A 22,566-nucleotide genomic window follows, 5' to 3' on the forward strand; every position below is an offset into this window, starting at 1 on the left:
AGTCGTCCAGAAATAGTCAAAGATCTGACACGATTCGGTCAAATGCAAAACTAGCCTGTTTCTCGTAGACGACTTATATATAAGTCGTCTGGACTGTTTTTTTTCACCAAACAAAGCTGGACGACTTAGTTTAAGTCGTCCGTTTGACCAGAAGACTCATCAGTAAGTCTTCTACATACAGATGACTTACTTGTAAGTCTTCTACGCGAACAGATTTTGAAAAAAATTCAAATTCGTACCTTAAACTAGGTGAGATGACTTTGTTTGCACACAGGGTCTTCTCCAACCACCCAGAACCTCAAACGAAAGCAACCGTAAGTCAAAACGAAAGAAATATGGCTCCAAACAATTTTGAATCAAAAGCTTCAGTTTTTTGGATGAATATGGAGAGAAAGTGAAAGAAATGTTGTTTTTAGTTCATAACAATTGAAACAGAGAGAGTGTAAAGAGATTTACGTGCATTAAAGGGCATTAAAAGCTCCAAACAGTTCGTACAAGGTTGTTCCCACTATTCATGGCAGTGGCAATATTGTAAATACTTGAAGAAAATGAGGTTGAGACAGTAAAGAAGCCATTTTCGAAAAAAAAAAAAAGGGTTAATGGCATTTTCGTAGATAAAATGCAGATGTGGGGTTAAAAACTCAAAAAAAAAATGAGTCAAAAGAAAAGGTTAGTTTTCTGTTTGAATTCAAGTTTTGAGTCACTTTTGCAATAAGCCCTATCAAAATATCAAAGTACAAACCAAAAATGTTTTTATCAAAGACAACAAAATAAAACAGTTTACCAATTAAAACACTAGCCATTGTTATTAATTAAGAACTAAAAGAGCTTCATTTCTTCAAATTTCTTCCTCATTCACCGTTTCTAGATCTTCCTATACATTATCTTCCTATACATTTAGGAATTTCTTCAAATTCCTAAAAGTCTCTTTGATTACACACCGTAATGACTGCAATGTTCAATCTGGCCTATATAAATCATCTAGATTCTCTCTATTCGGCTTCATCTGAGCTTTCAAGTAATCAATTGCAGGGTTTTCTCCTTTCTTCTTAGTTCTTCTTCGTCTAAATCTATGTAAAATTTTTTGTTTTATTGCTTGAAAAAGTTATGTTTAGTTGTCTATCTTATTTAACTTCTTTATATTTCGATTTCAGTTAGAAACTTGTTTAGGATTTAAGTACATCTTCTGTCTTTTTCTGTTTGTATTTCAGAATTGAAATAGATATTGGTTTGGACTTGTGATCTGATATGTTGTTTCTGTTGAAGCAGATGGATCCATCACCATCACTTGATCAAGAAACCCGTAGCAAAGAAGATGAGGCAGAGTGTCCAACTCCCGACAGTAGCAGAGACAAAAGGAAACAGTCAAGTGCTGCGATTTCTCAACCATCTAAGGTTAAGCGGATCCTTCCTACAAGATCAGATGTGTGGGAACATTACACAAGAACTAAGGAGGACAGAGACCAGTGTCTATGCAACTACTGTCAGAAAAAATTCTCGTGTCTCACCTCACCGGGGACCACGGACCTGAGGAAGCATCTTGAGGTTTGCAAGAACCATCAAGCTTGGTTAGCAGTTCAGAAAAACAAACAAGAAAATGTCTCTGAGGATGGGAAGCTGAGGGTGGGTAAACTTACTGAAGCTGTGTTTAGAGAAGCAACGAATGAGATGGTCGTGATGGCCCAACTGCCTTTAGCGTTTGTCGATAGTCCTGCATGGAAGCATTTCTGTAAAAAGGTTTGTTGTTCTTAAGTGCTATTCATCTTACTGTAAGTGTTTGTTGTTATTAGTTTCATATAAGCTTATGTTTATGTTTTATTTGTTTGTAGGCAAAGCTAGGATACAATCCTCATTCAAGAAGGACTTTAACCAAAGACATAAATTAAGTCGTATGTGGAGAAGAAAGCGGCACTGATGAGATGGTTCTTATGCAACAAACAACGTGTGTCCATCACTACAGACATGGGTTTCCCAAATCACAGGTAATACATTAGAAACATACTTGATTTACAAGTTAATGTATATGGGTTTCACATTCTTTCTGTCTTTATGTTTTGTAGGTGCTAGTTACATGGTGATTACGGTGCATTATATTGATGCTTTCTGGCGACTGAAGAAGCTGATCATAGGGTTCAAACATATCACGGATCAAAAAGGTCAGACTATAACTTCTGTTTTACTAGATTGCTTGGCTGAATGGGGAATTGAGAGGATCTTTTGTATTACCGTTGACAATGCAATTGTGTATACATCAGTATTAAGGAAGTTTCAGAGTGCATTTGCATTAGATGGTGAGTTCTTGCATATGAGATGTAGCGCTCATATAATAAACCTGATTGTGAGGGATGGAATGGCTGAAATAGATCAGAACGTGGCTGCTATCAGAAATGCTATCTCGTATGTTAGATCACATACAAACAGGTTGAGTTCTTTTGAGCTTAAGGTTGACTCGGGTAAGATATCAAGAGGAAGCTTGCCTTTGGATGTCAAGACAAGGTGGAATTCAACATACCTGATGTTGACAACAGCTCTGAAGTTCAAGGTGGCATTCAACAAGATGGTGGCAGAAGACAAGCTGTACAACGACTATTTCTGTGAGATTGAAGCTGGTGCTAAAAGGATTGGTCCTCCTGAGAATATGGATTGAATGCAGTTGAGAAATTGTGCATGTTTCTTGTGATCTTTTACAACTCAACCTTGGTGGTATAAGCTTCAACTTCTCTTAACTCCCACAAGTGTTATGAAGAGGTGGTCACCATTGCAACAAATCTGATTGCACTCGTCAACAGCTATGATCCAGAGTTGAAGTCCAAGGCAACAGAAATGTTGAAAAAATTCGAGAAGTATTGGGATGGTCTCAAGAATTTGAACAAGATGCTGATGGTTGCTATTGTCTTTGATCCAAGCAAGAAGTAGAGTTTGTGAAGTTGTGTTTTGAGGAATTGTATGGACATGACACTGTCTACTATAAGGAGATGTACGACTCCTTACTCACTGTCTTGAGAAGTTTGTTTAAGGAATACAGTACAAGATTAGGAGGTGGTACTGATCCAGATGACTAATCGTCTCAGCCTAACAAAACATCACAGTATTCTCCAGAGAAGTCTATTGAAAGAATGGAGACAGTGGATGATTGTGCTGGCTACAAGCGGATTGCTCGAGATGTTTTGGCAATGCAGGTTTCTTCAGTTGCTTCGGAGAGTGCTTTCAGCACTAGTGGGAGGATGCTTTCACCACATAGGAGTTGTCTTACTCACTTTATGGTTGAAGTTTTAATGTGCTCAGAACAGTGGATGAAACAAGATCTGAAGATGGAGTCAAGAATGCCTTCACATGCACAAATTCTTGAAGATCTTGAGGAGGATGACAAGCTCGAAAGAGGTAACACTGATCACTCTTACTCTCTTACTATTTACATGAATGAATCACTTTTACTCTCTGAATGAACAATTTTTCTTTTATTTTGCAGAGAATGGAGATGCATCAACAGTCTTGGAGTAAGAGTTCTACAAGAAGATTGTCTTTTATGTTTGGAATTTGAGCATTTTGAATTTGTTTCTTTAGTACTTTTTATGCAATTGATTTCGTTATGGACGTTAAGTGTTTTGGTGTGTTCAAACTTATGTGTGTTTGGTTTCGGATTTATAAGTTATTAAGTTATTTTCGGTTTTTAAATGTCTTCTTTGGTTACTTTGGTTACAAAATAACTGAAATCGAACATGATCAGTTTATATTTCGGATTTACATGGTTCTTGTACAGCTGCTCCAAACCGGTCTGAACCCGATGGGTTCCGAACAGATACCATACTGAAAATGTAAAAATACCGAATGGGACTTTTATGCTTTCATCCGAATAACCAAAATCCATAATAACCGAACCGAACCCGATCGGTGTACCGAACGCCCAGGCCTAATTATAACCCTTGCATTTATAACTTTACAAAACCATCGAAATTACATGGACAGACTTAACCAGAATCAATTCCTGCAAAACTGACTAACATAAAGTCACGTTATTCAAAATCAACATGCCACGGTTTGTGTTCCTATGCATAATCAAACGCAAATTGATTATGTGTTCCTTCCACTACACTAAAAACAATTGTATAAAACTATAACCACATAATTTTATCTAATATATATAATGATTAAGAGTGAATTACATTATGAAGGAGCTGTTTCAAATTTAAGTTTGGTTTTCATGTAATGTTCTGTTTACTCGGGTTTTGTTTATTTGTTATGAACAATCGTATGGTTTATCAAACATTTATCAAATTATCTATCCAGTTCTTCATACTTATTTTGTTTAATTAAATTCATAAAATATTAAACCGCTTTAAATAAAATTCTAAGTTAAAGATGTTATAATTAATCATTAGATGTCATCGGCGCACAAAATACGAAAGGGAGATAATTTTTTATTTTCTTAAACTCAATAACATTCCAAAAACTTTACTTATTTCTACGCTACCATCATAACTAAAAATATATCAATCAAGTAAAAAAAATTATCATTATGTTTTCAAATAATATTGCTTTAAATCATATATAATAGTTCTAAATAATATATTTTCGAATATAATAAAAATAAAATTTGATCTTTATATAAAAATTTCAAATTTAAATAACCATATCTAGATTTAATGTAATAAAAGGTATATTTAAAACTCAAATATGCTGCATTTTAGTGTTTTATTTGTCAAAGAAAGAGCAATGAACACACACAGTTGAAAAAAACAACCATCTCATTGGAAAATAGTTACTGTAGCTAAATATGAACAAACAATTTGTGGACGTTCGATTTCATGTTTAAAACTATCCTTGCAAGTTCGGTTTTCTGAAACCGAACAGAATCGAACCGTCGGTTTTTTGTTAAACAACATTTTGAAAATTGATTCTGAGATTAATCAAGTTAAATTTTGATTCGGTTCTGTTATCATTTATTTTCAGTTTTCACTTTTGTTTCCGAAAATAACAATTTTTTTTATTTTTTGGTTAAATTCAGTATAGTTTTCCAAAAATAAATTTGATATGTTTGGTCATTTCGATTAAATTTGGTTTTATTCGGGTTTTCCATTTAAATTTGGTTCGATTTTCGGATATTTTTGGTTATTTTTGATAATCCTATATTTTTCACAAAATAAAATAAAAAACCGAACCGGACCGATAACTGAACCAATTTTAAAAACCATTCCGAATAAAACCGAAATCAAGACCATAATCGAACCGAAAACTGAAAAATTCGATTTGGTTCAGTTTGGCTTGATCGGTTCGGACCAAAATCGCATGCATATTTAAAACATGAAAATATAGCCATTTTAAAATGTTTAAAACATATATAATTAAGGAAAACACTCGCACGGGCGCGCGGGTCCGATCCTAGTTGACAATAAAAATGCTGGCACATTTGTAGTTAAAGGTGGAACGAAAATTGCTACAGAAGTGAGTCATTGTTATTTCACCACACTTCTCCAACATTGACCACGAAGATTGATTTTCAAATCATAAAATTCAATCAGACCACGTATGGGAGATCAGTTTTTTTTACTTGGTATTGTTTTATAATTTTGTTTCTAGCTTTGTTGCTTTAGTTTTTATACTTACTAGTAAATAATAGAGTAACTATTTATTTTGTAATGGCACTACATGACTCATATGCTCACTTGTTCTTGTTTAGTAATTTGGTCTCATTTTTATCTGGTTTTTTGAAGATAGACAACCCATATAAAGGTAAATTGTTTGGAATTGGAACAACACAAATACAGAATTATGATCCCATTGATCTACCAGTCATTGTTTTCCCTTTTCATGCTCTTTTGCAGCGAATTTTGATCAATTTGACCAGAGCTTTCATCGTGATGAGCAAGAAACTGACTGATTTAGTCGAAGCTAGATGTGTCACAGTACCACCAATACCAGAAGCTAAGCAACCGCCTAATACATCTCAGAATCCCCAAACAGAAACATCACCAACTGAAGTGGCTGCTACATACTCTGTTCCATCTGAGCCTCCCATAACCAACAAGCAGAGAATCAAAATATAGCCACCAACAAACAAACAAAAAGTTTGATGCTTCTTGCCACAGCTTGATCATTTGTTATGTTTTTATTTTTCAGTACTTATAAGCTTAGCTTCCTGTGTGTGTACTAGAAGTTTAAAATCGTCATTTATGTTTGATAATTTCAGACTTATTATAATATAATATTTAAAATTATTTATTTTGTATATTAAAAAAATAAAGCTTTGTTCGTTTATATATTCAAATCCAGCATTTGAATAAAATATGTAGCCATGTCATTGCAATTAACTACGACCATTGTTCTCATAAATTCGTTGCGAGCTGGCTACAAATTGGCGACGATTCACAGTCAAAGTTGGTGCTGTGATTTCATTCTAGATACTAAAAATTCAGTAACCATTTCACTGATTTCTTGTAGTTGCGTGATCGGCTACTGGACTCTCGCCATCTAGGGTGCGGCACTCCACCGCTTCGCCTAGCAGCACGGCTATATCTTTGTATATGTGCTTGTCGTTACAAAAAAAAATAGCAGCAGTTGGGGTTGAACTCACATTCTTACGAAAATAAAATTGTGCTTAGTTAACAAGTTGAGCTAGATGAATACATTAAAGTATTTACACATGTTAATTATTTTTTGTATTTAAATATTCGGCACATCCCCAAAATTATTTTCATTTTAAGAAAAATTGACCCAATATTCACAACAACATATTTCATTTCTTATCATTGTTCCTCAACCACTTCTTTACCTTCCTTCGTAAAATTCTTCTTCTTGTTTGCAGTGTAGCTCCCAAAAAGACTCTCCATCTCTTCCAAAGGCATACCTCGTGTCTCTGGAAGGAAAGTAAAGAAGAAGGCCCATGCAGCGGCAGCAACTCCAGCAAAGAGAAGGAAGGCACCACCAATGGTTAAACCTTTAGAAAGCGATAGGAATGTCATTCCGATAATACCACTCATCAATCTATTCAACATCACTCCCAAACTTGCCCCTTGAGCTCTTAGCCTCACAGGGAATATCTCTGAGCAGTAGACCCACGTCACTGGTCCTGCACCTATTGAGAATGTTGCAACAAACGTCATTACCATCGTGACGCTAAGCCCAATAGCCCACTTGATGGTCTGTCCTGGGTTTCTGTCGATGACTGTAAGACTAGTCCCAAGCGCGGTCAAGGAAAGAAACATTCCCCCCATACTCGTGAGAAACAAGGCACGACGTCCAAACCGGTCGACCACGCAAGTCCCTACAACGATAAAGAGTGTTTTGACAACTCCAACGGCGACAGTTGCCAAGAGCTGGTCATTCTTGGATTTCAGTCCAGCTTTTAGGAAGATGGTCGGAGAGTAAAGGACAACCGCATCAATCCCGGAGGCTTGCTGAGAGAAATGGATACCAAGACATGCAATTAGGATATGTCGGACAGCAGGGGTTGGGCGGACAATAAGATCCTTCCACACACCTTTTCCTGCAGTCTTCCTGTTGGGAACAACTATAACATCGTCTGTCATGTCCTCAGGAATTCCGGCAGCCCGTTTGATGTCATTGAGCCTAGAGATGGCTTCTTCTCTGGTGTTTGAGGTTTTGTCAAGAACTTTAAAAGCATCCCCAAGACGACCCTGGAGGACGAGCCATCTCGGAGACTCAGGCATCGCCAACACTCCAATGGCTAGGCACACCGCGGGAATCGCTCCGATACCTAACATGAGCCTCCATCCAAGATGTTCTGGAAGCTTGGAGAAAAAGTAGTTCGATACGTACCCCAAAAGTATACCAATGTTGATAAATATCTGCATACAACACAATGTAACAGCATTAAATTTAATTTACAATGTGCAGTTTATCATATTTAAAATTAGAAAGCTTCAAAGTAGGGTAGCTATTGGTTTCAAAAAAATAATATAATAATAATAATAATAGATAGATCAAATTTTGGACCTCAGGGAAAGAGCTGAGAAAACCACGAGAAGAAGCAGGAGCAACTTCAGCGGTGTAAACTGGCGCAATCATCATAGCATAACCGACACCAATACCAGCTACAAAACGGCCAACCATAATGAAAGGATAATTTGTGGCAAACCCCATGAGAAGGGCACCACAAAAGAAGAAGGCTCCTGCCAAAACTATGGTGTATCGTCTCCCGATCCAATCAGAAGTTCTACCCGCGGCGCCTGAACCTACCAGAGAGTAGATGTTTAAAATTCCCATAAGGATCTCAAGCTGTACGTCGGACAGTTTCAAATCGTCTTTTATAAAAATCGCAGCTCCACTCATCACTCCAATATCTGCAACATCCATAGATATGTAAGGACGGTTACAGAAACCTACTATGACATGGATTGTTAGAATTAAATTGTACCATAACCAAGGATGATTGAAGTCATGGAGGCTAAGATTGCACAAGCAAAAGCAAAACGGCTTCTATTCCCCCTTGGTGGCTCTATTTCTTCACTGACAACACCTTTTTCTATTCCAGAGGAATTCATTGTCTTGGCGATGGTTGCAAGACAATGAAATTAGTTAATAGAAGAGAGTATGAAACTGGCAGATGAACTTTGTTTCTTATGGATGATGGAACATTGGGAGGATGAAAGGGTTTAAATAAACATGTAATGCTCACAACAGAAACTAACCAATATCGACTGTTAAAAGCAAATACTTAGTTACTTGATTACCTGTTATGGTTAAACAAGATTTCAGGGATAAAAATTAGATTAGAAGTTTGCTCTTATCTACAAGTTTTTTCCTAAATTGGTTGTTTACACTAAGAAAGGATTTAACAAGATTTGTCTCTTTTTGTTTGTTTGTTTTTTCTATCTATCCTAACGTTGAACAGAAATGAATACGATTAATATAAATCTTAAGATTGTACTATATATATATTTTTAGTAATGAGAAAAGATTATGATATATATATATATATAATTATTTTAAAGAGTTTTAAACTATATAAATATAAAATGAATAAATATGATATGTTAATAAAAATTCATAATCACAATATAATATAATATGCTTTTTACTAATGTTCTTCTCTGAGCTTGACTCGTTTTTAACTCTTTTATCTCATTTATGATTTTTAGAGTTTTGTTTCATTCTATTAAACTTATCAGTGAGCCATTTTTATCATTTATGGGGTTTTGTATCACCCTTTTTGGTTATTATTTTGTTCTGCTTGTTTCTCTACCTTTGCAAGTCATTTGGAAGACATCACGACCCTACAAGAAAGTTTTCTCAGCTCGGAGATCATTCATGTACCACGAACACAGAACTTGAAGACGGATCGTTTAGCACGAAGTGTTAGGAAACAACTGTCTTTTGTCGTTCACATAGATGCAAAGGTACTAATGTGATTTACAGATTCAGTATGAGTCTATTTATTTCGATAAAAAAATCAGCATGCATAAATAACCATAACACTAAAACAATGGATTAAGCAGTTACTTAAATGCTGCCAGATAATCATAATATATTTAGTCGGATATGGAAGAAGATATAAAATTCAGAACTCCTTAAAATAGCACGATTGGTCATATCCCTAGAACCACAAAACTAAATGATCTCTATAGAACCAAATCCACCACCAAAATAGAAATCAACGAATCGCAAAAAAACATAAGTAAATGTAATAAACAATATTGATCATTAACCTTCCAAATCTAGAGACATGCATAACAAAATAATAACCCAAAAGAGTGATACAAAACCCTGTAAAATGATAAAAATGGCTCACAGATAAGTTGAATAGAATGAAAGAAAACTCTGAAAATCATAAATGAGATAAAAGTTAAAAACGAGTCAAGCTTAGAGAAAAATATTAGTAAAGAAGATCATATTATCTATATTGTGATTCTGAATTTTTATTAACATATCATATTATTCAATTTTAGATTTATATAGTTTAAAACACTTTAAAAGAATTTTTAATATATATATATATATATATATATATATGTCTCTCATAATCTTTTCTCATTACTAAAAATATATATATTACAATCTTTAGATTTATATTAATCGTATTCATTTCTGTTCAACGTTAGGATAGATAGAAAAAACAAACAAACAAAAAGAGACAAATCTTGTTAAATCCTTTCTTACTGTAAACAACCAATTTAGGACAAAACTTGTAGATAAGAGCAAAAAAATGACTCTTGACATCTTCTAGTCTAATTTTTATCTCTGAAATCTTGTTTGACCATAACAGGTAATCAATAACTAAATATTTGCTTTTAACGGTCGATATTAAATAGGATATAAAAAACGCTCTAAAAAATAGTGCGACAAGAATGGCGAGTTAGGGTTTCGATGGATTCGGTGGTTGCGACGGCGGTGTGCGGCTGGGATCCGGGGATCGGGGGGATAGATGAGATTGCTGCGAGGCGAAAGGGTGATGACGTTCTCGAGGAAGAGAATCTCAGATCACAAACGAATCTTCGGAGATTCGCAATGGAGGAGGATTTGGGGATAACTGGTTTGTTAAGGAAAGTTTCGATTCAAACGGTGTGGATCTCGATCTGGGTGTTCCAAACGACACAATCGATATTTCACAGAGAGTCATTTGATTGGGTCTTCTGGTATATAGTGTGGCTTATTATGGTTTGCTGTTGGTTGGGACATCAATGGTTGTACTGGGTCTCTTCAAACCTTGTAGTGACTATAGATGTACGGATATGGTTATGGTTGTCTCTGGTAATACAAATGGCAAGGCACAATCGGAAAGATGAAAGGAGAAGAAGCAACGAACTTCAATTTTGGACTTTTATAGTGGTAGTACTGATAATATACACTAATTCTTGGGTGATGTTCCCCAATGACATAAGCTGGACTTCTCGTAAAAGGGCTTGTGATTGGAGTAAAAGACATGTTTTGGATTGTGTGTTTAATGGATCAATATTTTGGTGTGGTTTCGAAGTTTATATAACAGGTTACAGATGGATATTAGAAATTTTAATGGGTTTCCTTACACCCGGCCTCTCGCTCGGAAGAGTAAAATCAATTTTTTTAAATGAGGGTTCTCAGCTGGAATTGTAGAGGTGCGGGAAGTAAATGTACGATAAGTTACTTACGGGAAATATGGCAAATCCATAAACCAGAATTTCTATTTCTATCGGAAACGAAACAAGACTTCATGTTTCTTAAGGGGTTTCAATCTCATTTTGGTTATGATAATTTGGTGACGGTGGATCCTGTTGGTACAAGTGGTGGACTAGCTCTTTATTATAATAATGAACATCAGCTTAAGATACTATATACAAGTAATCGAATGATTGATGTGGAAGCGGTTCTTATGGGGAAAAAGGTTTTCATGACATTTGTATACGGTGATCCGGTTCAGAAACTGAGGGATCAAGTATGGGAGAGATTGACTAGATATGGCTTGGCAAGAGATGACCCGTGGTTTGTTATAGGAGATTTGAATGAGATAACCGGAAATCATGAAAAAGAAGGGGGCAATTTGAGGAGTGCAGACTCGTTTTTATCTTTTAATAATATGATTAGGAATACCGGACTATTGGAATTTCCAGCCAAAGGAAATAAAATGTCTTGGCAAGGGAGAAGGAATAAAAAGATGGTTAAATGCCGATTAGATCGAGCATTAGCGAATGAAGATTGGCACACACTTTTCCCGTGTTCTTATACAGAAAACTTAAAGATGGTGGGATCGGACCATAGGCCAGTGGTGGCATATATGGAAAACAAAATTAAGAAAAGGAGGGGACAGTTTCGGTTTGATAAAAGATGGATAGGCCACGAAGGTCTTTTAGAAACAATCGGGAGAGGCTGGAGAGAAAAGAACCGGGGCGGGCCGGGATAGGTCGGAGGATTTTGTATCAAAAATAATTAATTGTCGTCATGAAATCTCTACATGGCGAAAGAATAATCCACCTTACGGGAAGTAGAAAATAGGTGAGCTTCAAAAGGCGCTAGAGGAGGTACAAACGGATGATAATAGAACCCAAGAAGATATTATAGAGGTGTCAAGGAAATTACAAGAGGCTTATAAGGATGAAGAGGAATATTGGCATCAAAAGAGCCGCAATATGTGGAATATAGCAGGAGATAGAAGCACGGCCTTCTATCATGCTCTTACAAAGCAATGCCGAACTCGCAATAGAATCGTGGGACTCTATGATAATGATGGAAATTGGATAATAGAGGAACAAGGGGTAGAGAAGGTAGCAGTGGACTACTTTACGGAGTTGTTTGAAACAAGTTTCCCTACGGAGTTTGAGGGTTTCCTGGAGGAAATCAAGCCTACAATCACGCCACAGATGAATGCACGATTAATTCGGTTGGCTACCGAGGAGGAAATTAGGCAAGCTTTATTTCTGATGCACCCAGAGAAAGCTCCTGGACCAGATGGAATGACAGCTCTTTTTTTTCCAACACTCTTGGCATATAATTAAGAAGGACTTACTGGATATGGTCAATACGTTTTTGACCACCGGGGAACTGGATTCAAGGCTAAATGTTACAAATACATGCCTGATTCCTAAGAAAGAGAGACCGACTAGGATGACAGAACTTAGACCTATCAGTCTTTGTAATGTTGGATATAAGATAATCTCGAAGGTCTTATGTCAAAGGTTAAAGTCATGCCTGCCGGCATTGATATCGGAAACTCAATCGGCATTTGTACCTGGACGTTTGATTTCAGATAATATTCTTATTGCTCAGGAGATGTTTCATGGTCTAAGAACAAATAAATCATGTCAGGGCAAATTTATGGCTATCAAAACGGATATGAGTAAAGCATATGATAGAATTGAATGGAGTTTTATTCAGGCACTTCTTACTAAGATGGGCTTTGACACTCATTGGGTCGAATTAATGATGGGTTGTATTTCCTCTGTACAGTATAGAGTACTCTTGAATGGACAACCGAAAGGAAATATAATCCCACAAAGAGGACTTCGGCAAGGGGATCCCTTATCTCCCTATTTGTTTATTATGTGTACAGAAGCTCTTGTAGCAAATATTAACAAGGCGGAAAGGGGGAAGTTATTGACGGGTGTAAAGGTTGTGCGGGCATGCCCACCAATCTCTCATTTACTCTTCGCAGACGATAGTCTGTTTTTCTGCAGAGCACAAAAGGAGGAATGTCAGACAATTCTGAGAATTTTGAAGGAATATGAAGTGGTAGCAGGGCAGGAGATTAATTTTGAGAAATCATCAATTCAATTTGGTCATAAAATTGAGGAGTCTATCAGGCAGGAACTTCGGGATTGTTTAGGAATACAAAATCTGGGTGGCATGGGATCATATTTGGGTATTCCGGAGAATTTGGGAGGACCAAAAACACAGGTGTTTGGATTTGTCCAAGAGCGTTTAAACAGCAGAATAAATGGATGGACTTTTAAATTTTTCACGAAGAGAGGGATGGAGGTGATGATAAAATCAGTGGTAACGGCCTTACCAAATCATGTAATGTCATGTTTTCGTATTCCGAAAACAATTATTAAGAAACTCACAAGTGCAGTTGCTCAATTTTGGTGGAGTCCATCGGGTAATACGAGGGGGATGCACTGGCAATCATGGGACAAAGTGTGTAAACCCAAAGAGGAAGGAGGTTTGGGTTTTAAGGATTTCATGGACTTTAACACGGCTATGTTGGGGAAACAACTATGGCGTTTAATAGAGAAACCAAATACTTTGTTTTCTCGAGTTTTCAAGGGGAGGTATTTCAGGAATGCTTCGCCCTTGAAACCAATTAGGTCATACTCGGCGTCTTATGGATGGCATAGTATTATCTCTGCTAGATCTCTGGTTAGCAAATGACTAATCAAAAGGGTGGGAACAGGATCATCCATCTCGGTATGGAATGATCCGTGGCTCCCATCCACCCGCCCGAGACCAGCAAATAAAAATAATCATACTCTTTATCCGGATCTAACGGTGGATGCTCTTATTGATGCAACATCGAGAACCTGAAATATACAGGCTATAAGGACACTGGTGGAACCACACGATGCGAAACTTATTGAGAGTTTGCCACTGAGTCGATCTGGGCTAGAGGATCGGGCCGGCTGGCATTTTACATTGAATGGGAGGCACACAGTCAAATCGGGATATCAAGTGGAGCGGGTTTATCCGGATAGAGGTCAAAAAGTACAAGAACATGGCCCTTCGATGATTCCGTTAAAGGCTAACTGCTGGAAAATAAAGTGACCACCAAAGATGAAGCATTTCTTATGGCAGCTAGTTTCTGGATGTATATCGGTTAAGAAAAATCTAATGGCAAGAGGTTTGAAGGGGGATACATTTTGTGACAGATGTGGGGAACAGGAGGAATCAATAAACCATCTGTTTTTTGAGTGCCCTCCGGCAATTCAGATTTGGGCTTTGTCGAAAATTCCATCCAACCCGGATATTTTTCCGACAAAGTCTTTGTTTACAAATATGGATTATTTATTCTGGAGGATTCCGTCAGGGTGGGATGACCATCAGTTTGCGTGGATCTTATGGTATATATGGAAAGCACGAAATAATAAAGTTTTTAGTAATTTGGATATTGATCCTATAGATACTCTTAAACTTGCAGAAAAGGAGGCATTGCTATGGGATGAAGCACAAACTAGTTTGATTCAGGATATAAATCGAAATAGGTTATCAGAACCGATCTTACCAAACATACCAGGTAGATGGTGTTTTACGGATGGCTCATGGAAAGAGCAGGACAGATTTTCAGGCCAAGGATGGTACAACACTCTAGAAGGGTTTGATGGACTTATGGGAGCAAGAAATACAAGAGCGGCTAACTCGGCCCTACATTCAGAGCTGGAAGCCCTCATTTGGGCAATGGAATGCATGAGGAATTTAAGACAATTTTCAGTCATGTTTGCAACGGATTGTTCTCAGTTGGTGAAGATGGTTTCGGAACCAGAGGAGTGGCCAGCCTTTGCAAGTTATCTAGAAGACATTAAAGTTTTGAAGAGAAGTTTCAACAGTTCAAAGCTCGTTCATATACCACGAACACAAAATATAAAGGCGGACAGTTTAGCACGCAGTGCAAGGAAACAACCGTTTTTTGTCGTTCATATGGATGCGGAGCCACCAGTTTGGTTAACAGAGTCTATTTGAGTCTGTTTTTGTTGCTGACAAAAAAAAAAAACGGTCGATATTAATTAGTTTCTGTTGTGAGCATTCCATGTTTATTTAAACCCTTTCATCCTCCCAATGTTCCATCATCCACAAGAAACAAAGTTCATCTGCCAGATTTATACTCTCTTCTATTAAATAATTTCATTGTCTTGCAATCATCGCGAAGACAATGAATTCCTCTGGACTAGAAAAAGGTGTTGTCAGTGAAGAAATAGAGCCACCAAGGGGGAATAGAAGCCGGTTTGCTTTTGCTTGTGCAATCTTAGCCTCCATGACTTCAATCATCCTTGGTTACGGTACAATTTAATTCTAACAATCCATGTCATAGTAGGTTTCTGTAACCGTCCTTACATATCTATGGATGTTGCAGACATTGGAGTGATGAGTAGAGCTGCGATTTTTATAAAAGATGATTTGAAACTGTCCGACGTACAGCTTGAGATCCTTATGGGAATTTTAAACATCTACTCTCTGGTAGGTTCAGGCGCCGCGGGTAGAACTTCTGATTGGATCGGGAGACGATACACCATAGTGTTGGCAGGAGCCTTCTTCTTTTGTGGTGCCCTTCTCATGGGGTTTGCCACAAATTATCCTTTCATTATGGTTGGCCGTTTTGTAGCTGGTATTGGTGTCGGTTATGCTATGATGATTGCGCATGTTTACACTGCTGAAGTTGCTCCTGCTTCTTCTCGTGGTTTTCTCAGCTCTTTCCCTGAGGTCTAAAATTTGACCTTTCTATTATTATTATTATTATTATTATTATTATTATTATTATTATTATTATTATTATTATTATTATTATTAATATTATTAATATTATATATTTTTTAAAACCAATAGCTACACTACTTTAAAACTTTCTAATTTTAAATATGATAAACTGCACACTGTAAATGAAATTAAATGCTGATATGTTGTGTTGTATGCAGATATTTATCAACATTGGTATACTTTTGGGGTACGTATCGAACTACTTTTTCTCCAAGCTTCCAAAACATCTTGGATGGAGGCTCATGTTAGGTATCGGAGCGATTCCCGCGGTGTGCCTAGCCATTGGAGTGTTGGCGATGCCTGAGTCTCCGAGATGGCTCGTCCTCGAGGGTCGTCTTGGGGATGCTTTTAAAGTTCTTGACAAAACCTCAAACACCAAAGAAGAAGCCATCTCTAGGCTCAATGAAATCAAACGGGCTGCCGGAATTCCCGAGGACATGACAGACGATGTTATAGTTGTTCCCAACAGGAAGAGTGCAGGAAAAGGTGTGTGGAAGGATCTTATTGTCCGACTAACCCCTGCTGTCCGACATATCCTAATAGCATGTCTTGGTATCCATTTCTCTCAGCAAGCCTCCGGGATTGATGCGGTCGTCCTTTACTCTCCGACCATCTTCCTAAAGGCTGGACTGAAATCCAAGAATGACCAGCTCTTGGCAACTGTCGCTGTTGGAGTTGTCAAAACACTCTTTATTGTTGTAGGGACTTGCGTGGTCGACCGGTTTGGACGTCGCACCTTGTTACTCACGAGTATGGGGGGAATGTTTCTTTCCTTGACCGCGCTTGGGACTAGTCTTACTGTCATCGACAGAAACCCAGGACAGACCATCAAGTGGGCTATTGGGCTTAGGGTTACGACGGTAATGACGTTTGTAGCAACATTCTCAATAGGTGCAGGACCAGTAACGTGGGTCTACTGCTCATAGATATTCCCTGTGAGGCTAAGAGCTCAAAGGGGCAAGTTTGGGAGTGATGTTGAATAGATTGATGAGTGGTATTATCGGAATGACATTCCTATTGCTTTCTAAAGGTCTAACCATTGGTGGTGCATTCCTTCTCTTTGCTGGAGTTGCTGCCGCTGCATGGGCCTTCTTCTTTACTTTCCTTCCAGAGACACGAGGTATGCCTTTGGAAGAGATGGAGAGTCTTTTCGGGAGCTACACTGCAAACAAGAAGAAGAATGTCATGAAGGAAGATAAAGAAGTGGTTGAGGAACACTGATAAGAATAATGAAATAGGTTGTTGTGAATATTGGGTCAATTTTTCTTAAAATGAAAATAATATTGGGGATGTGCCACATATTTAAATACAAAACTAATTAACATGTGTAAATAGTTTAATGTATTCATCTAGCTCAACTTGTTAACTAAGCAAAATTTTATTTTCTTAAGAATGTGAGTTCAAACCCAACTGCTGCTATTTTTTTTTGTAACGACAAGCACATATAAAAAGATATAGCTATCACGCAACTACAAGAAATCAGTGAAATGGTTACTGAATTTTTTTGTAGCTAGAATGAAATCACAGCACCAACGTTGACTGTGAATCGTCGCCAATTTTCAGCCAGCTCGTAACGGATTCATGAGAACAATGGTCGTAGCTAATTTCAATGACATGGCTACAGATTATATTCAAATGCTGGATTTGAATATATAAACGAACAAAGATTTATTTCTTAATATACAAAATAAATGATTTTAAATATTATATTATAATAAGTCTGAAATTATCAAACATAAATGTCGATTTTAAACTTCTAGTACACACACAAGAAGCTAAACTTATAAGTACTGAAATCTAAAAACATAACAAATGATCAAGCTGTGGCAAGAATCATCAAAATCTTTGTTTGTTTGTTGGTGGCTATATTTAGATTCTCTGCTTGTTGGTTATGGGAGGCTCGGATGGAGAAGAGTATGTAGCAGCCACTTCAGTTGGTGATGTTTCTGTTTGGGGATTCTGAGATATATTAGGTTGTTGCTTAGCTTCTGGTATTGATGGTACTGTGACAAATCTAGCTTCGAATAAATCAGTCAGTTTCTTGCTTATCATGATGAAAGCTCTGGTCAAATTGATCAAATTTCGCTGCAAAAGAGCCTGAAAAGGAAAAAAATGACTGGTAGATCAATGGGATCATAATTCTGTATTTTTGTTGTTCCAATTCCAAACAATTTAGCTTTATATGGGTTGTCTATCTTCAGAAAACCAGATAAAATTGAGACCAAATTACTAAAAAAATAACAATTGAGCATATGAGTCATGTAGTGACATTACAAAATAAATAGTTACTCTATTATTTACTAGTAAGTATAAAAACCAAAGCAACAAAGCTAGAAACAAAATTATAAAACAATACCGAGTAAAAAAACTGATCTCCCATACGTGGTCTGATTGAATTTTATGAGTTGAAACTCAATCTTCGTGGTCAATGTTGGAGAAGTGTGGTAAAATAACAATGACTCACTTCTGTAGAAATTTTCTTTGCACCTTTGACTACAAATGTGCCAGCACTTTTATTGTCATCTAGGATCGGACCCGCGCGCCCGCGCGAGTGTTTTCTTTAATTATATATGTTTTAAACATTTTAAAATGGCTATATTTTCATGTTTTCAATAGGCATGCGATTTTGGTCCGCCCCGATCAAGCCAAACTTAACCAAATCGAATTTTTCAGTTTTTGGTTCGATTATGACTTTGATTTCGGTTTTATTCTGAATGATTTTTTAAATTGGTTCAGTTCTCGGTCCAGATCGGTTTTTATTTTATTATTGTGAAAAATATAGGAAAACCAAAAATAACCAAAAAATATCTGAAAACCGAACCAAATTTAAATAGAAAACCCGAGTAACACCAAATTTAATCGAAATGACCAAACATATCCAATTTATTTTTGGAAAACTATACTGAATTTCACCTAAAACAAAAAAAATTGGTTATTTTCAGAAACAAAAGTGAAAACTGAAAATAAATGATAACAGAACCGAATCGAAATTTAATTTTCATTAATCTCGGAATTAATTTTCAAAATGTTGTTTAACCAAAAACCGACGGTTCGATTCTGTTTGGTTTTGGAAAACTGAACTCGCAAGGATAGTTTTAAACATGAAAACAAACGTCCACAACTTGTTTGTTCATATTTAGCTACAGTAATTATTTTCCGATGAGATGGTTGTTTTTTCAACTGTGTGTGTTCATTGCTCTTTCTTTGACAAATAAAACACTAAAATGCAGCATATTTGATTTTTAAATATACCATTTATTACATGAAATCTAGATGTGGTTATTTAAATTGTAAATTTGTATCTAAAGATCAAAACTTATTTTTATTATATTCGAAAATATATTATTTTTTAACTATTTTATATGATTTAAAGCAATATTATTTGAAGACAGAATGATAAGATTCTTTTAGTTGATTGATATATTTTTAGTTATGATGGTAGCGTAGAAATAAGTAAAGTTTTTGGAATGTTATTGAGTTTAAGAAAATACAAAATTATATCCCTTTCCAATTTTGTGCGCCGATGATATCTAATGATTAATTATAACATCTTTAACTTAGAGTATTATTTTTAGCGGTTTAATATTTTATGAATTTAATTAACCAAACTAAGTATGAAGAACTGGATAGATAATTTGATAAATGTTTGATAAACCATACGATTGTTCATAACAAATAAACAAACCCCGAGTAAACAGAACATTACATGAAAACCAAACTTAAATTTGAAACAGCTCCTTCATAATGTAATGCATTCTTAATCATTATATATATTAGATAAAATTATGTGGTTATAGGTTTATACAATTGTTTTTACTGTAGTGGAAGGAACACATAATCAATTTGTGTTTGATTATGCCTAGCAACACAAACCGTGGCATGTTGGTTTTAAATAACGTGACTTTATGTTAGTCAGTTTTGCAGGAATTGATTCTGGTTAAGTCTGTCCATTTAATTTCGATGGTTTTGTAAAGTTATAAAAGGAAGGGATATAATAATATCAGTGGCATTAGATTGTAATTATTTAAGAAAATTCAGGGTTAAATTTTATTTGTACAGTAAGAACGGATTTAACAAGATTTGTCTGGGTTGAATATCTCTTCATCAGAAATCTCATTAGCTCTACTAGTTTCAGGGTGTCTCATGTAGTTAACAAAATACCTATACAGTTGACAAAACAAATTACAGACGCACCATTCGAGACGATATCTAAGTGTCACCAAAAAAAAAATACAAAATTGGAGACTCAAAGAAAAAAAAAAAGAAAAAGAAATCAGCATGCATATATTCAGCTTCGCGAACTTGGAACAACATAATAGTTACCCAGACCTTATAGTCAACCAACTCATTGATTCAGCTTCACAAACTTCGAACTTGCAGGCAATTCAGACTTTGGTGTATACCCATGATGTAAAATTAATAGAAAACATACCTCTCAGCAAGACTCGTCTAGTGGATGGGGATGGATGACATTTTACACAAAAATGAAAAATACACGGTTGAATCAAGTTACAAAGTAGAACGGGTTTATCCAGACAAGGAAAAACCTCCAATAGTGTTTGGACCAACAGTTGATTTACTCAAAGCCTACTGCTGGAAAGTTCGATGCCCACCAAAGAATAAGCATTTTCTATGGAAATTGATGTCAGGATATATAGCAGTGAGGAAAGTTTTACAAGCGAAAAGACTAACATGGGATATATGTTGGGCTAGATGTGAAGCTTCAGAGGAATCGATACACCATGTGTTTTTCGAATGTGCTCCGGAACGTCAGGTTTGGGCTCTATCACATATACCATCCAATCCATCTATTTTCCCCCACTGTTTCTTTTTCACGAATATGAATCACCTATTCTGGAGGGTTTACCCGAAAATGGATGATTATCAATTTGGATGGATTCTATTGTACATTTGGAAAGGAAGGAACATCATGGTTTTCAGTAATCTGAACACGGATCCTAGGGAAACACTTAAATTTTCAGAAACTGAATCAGTGCTTTAGGCAGAAGCACAAGCACTAACCATACAGATGGCACACGACAAGTAGAGTCCCCGAATTTACCGCAAATTCCAGGGCGTTGGTGTTTTACAGCTGGTTTTTGGAATGATAATGAGTTTTTTTTGCAGGAAAATGTTTGTATAATACATTAGAAGGATTTGTTGCCTTAATGGGAGCAAGAACTGTCAGGGCTAGTGTTTCCCCTCTTCATTCAGAGGTGGAAGTGTTACTTTGAGCAATGAAATGTATGAGGAATTTGAGATCACGTTTGCAACAGATTGCTCTCAATTGGTGAAGATAGTTTCCCAGACTTTACAGTCAACCAACTCATTGATTCAGCTTCGCGAACTTCGAACTTGCATGCAATTCAGACTTTGGTGTATACCCATGATGTAAAATTAATAGAAAACATACCTCTGACCAAGGCTCGTCTAGTGGATGGGGATGGATGGCATTTTACACAAAAATGAAAAATACACGGTAGAATCAAGTTACCAAGTAGAACGGGTTTATCCAGAAAAGGAAAAGCCTCCACTAGTGTTTGGACCCATAGTTGATTTACTCAAAGCCTACTGCTGGAAAGTTCGATGCCCAGCAAAGATTAAGCATTTTCTATTGAAATTGATGTCAGGATGTATAGCAGTGAAAAAACAATTACAAGCGAAAAGGCTAACATGGGATATATGTTGGGCTAGATGTGAAGCTTCAGAGGAATCGATAAACCATGTGTTTTTCGAATGCCTCATGCACGTCAGGTTTGGGCTCTATCACATATACCATCCGATCCAGCTATTTTCCCCCACTGGTTCTTTTTCACGAATATGAATCACTTATTCTGGAGAGTATACCCGAAAATGGATGATCATAAATTTGCATGGATTCTATGGTACATTTGGAAAGGAAGGAACAACATGGTTTTCATGTGATCTGGACACGGATCCTAGGGAAACACTTAAATTTGTAGAAACTGAATCAGTGCTTTGGGCAGCAGCACAAGAGCTAACCATACATATGGCAACACGACAAGTAGAGTCCCCGAATTTACCACAAATTCCAAGGCGTTGGTGTTTTACAGATGGTTTTTGGAAGGATAACAAGTTTTTTTTTGCAGGACAATGTTGGTATAGTACATTAGAAAGATTTGTTGGCTTAATGGGAGCAAGAACTGTCAGGGCTAGTCTTTTCCCTCTTCATTCAAAGGTGGAAGCGTTACTTTGGGCAATGGAATGTATGAAGAATTTGCGTCAGTTTTAGGTCACGTTTGCAACAGATAACTCTCAGTTGGTGAAAATGGTTTCCAAACCAGAAGAATGGCCTACCTTTGCAAGTCATTTGGAAGACATCAAGACCCTACAAGAAAGTTTTCTCAGCTCGGAGATCATTCATGTACCACGAACACAGAACTTGAAGACGGCTAGTTTAGCACGAAGTGTTAGGAAACAACTGTCTTTTGTCGTTCACATAGATGCAAAGGTACTAATGTGATTTACAGATTCAGTATGAGTCTATTTATTTCGTTAAAAAAATCAGCACGCACAAATCACCATAACACTAAAACAATAGATTAATCCAGCAGTTACTTAAATCCTGCCAGATAATCATACTATATTTAGTCGGATATGGAAGAAGATAGCACTACAGGAAATGTGAGTATTAATAGCATCAGACTATAGCGT

General features: G+C 36.6%; 1 protein-coding gene, 1 long non-coding RNA gene and 1 pseudogene across 2 annotated transcripts; 2 read left to right on the forward strand and 1 right to left on the reverse strand.

Moving 5' to 3' along the window:
* The first annotated feature begins 827 nt into the window (after positions 1–827).
* On the forward strand, positions 828–3,657 carry LOC130496312 (uncharacterized). Its single transcript, XR_008935424.1, has 5 exons — positions 828–1,018; positions 1,270–1,737; positions 1,830–1,982; positions 2,061–3,381; positions 3,470–3,657. It is a non-coding gene; the product is annotated as an uncharacterized LOC130496312 (long non-coding RNA).
* A 3,086-nt stretch (positions 3,658–6,743) lies between these two features.
* LOC108810891 (putative polyol transporter 1) lies at positions 6,744–8,501 on the reverse strand. The gene is made up of 3 exons (XM_018582963.1): positions 8,375–8,501; positions 7,954–8,300; positions 6,744–7,805 (listed from the first exon to the last, which is right to left on the reverse strand). The coding sequence occupies exons 1-3, from the start codon at positions 8,499–8,501 to the stop codon at positions 6,744–6,746; spliced, it is 1,536 nt and encodes a 511-aa protein (XP_018438465.1).
* A 6,788-nt stretch (positions 8,502–15,289) lies between these two features.
* LOC108811013 (putative polyol transporter 1) lies at positions 15,290–17,112 on the forward strand (annotated as a pseudogene).
* The last annotated feature ends 5,454 nt before the right edge of the window (positions 17,113–22,566 follow it).

This window comes from Raphanus sativus, chromosome 6, assembly GCF_000801105.2.
Source record: "Raphanus sativus cultivar WK10039 chromosome 6, ASM80110v3, whole genome shotgun sequence".
Lineage (NCBI taxonomy): Eukaryota > Viridiplantae > Streptophyta > Magnoliopsida > Brassicales > Brassicaceae > Raphanus > Raphanus sativus.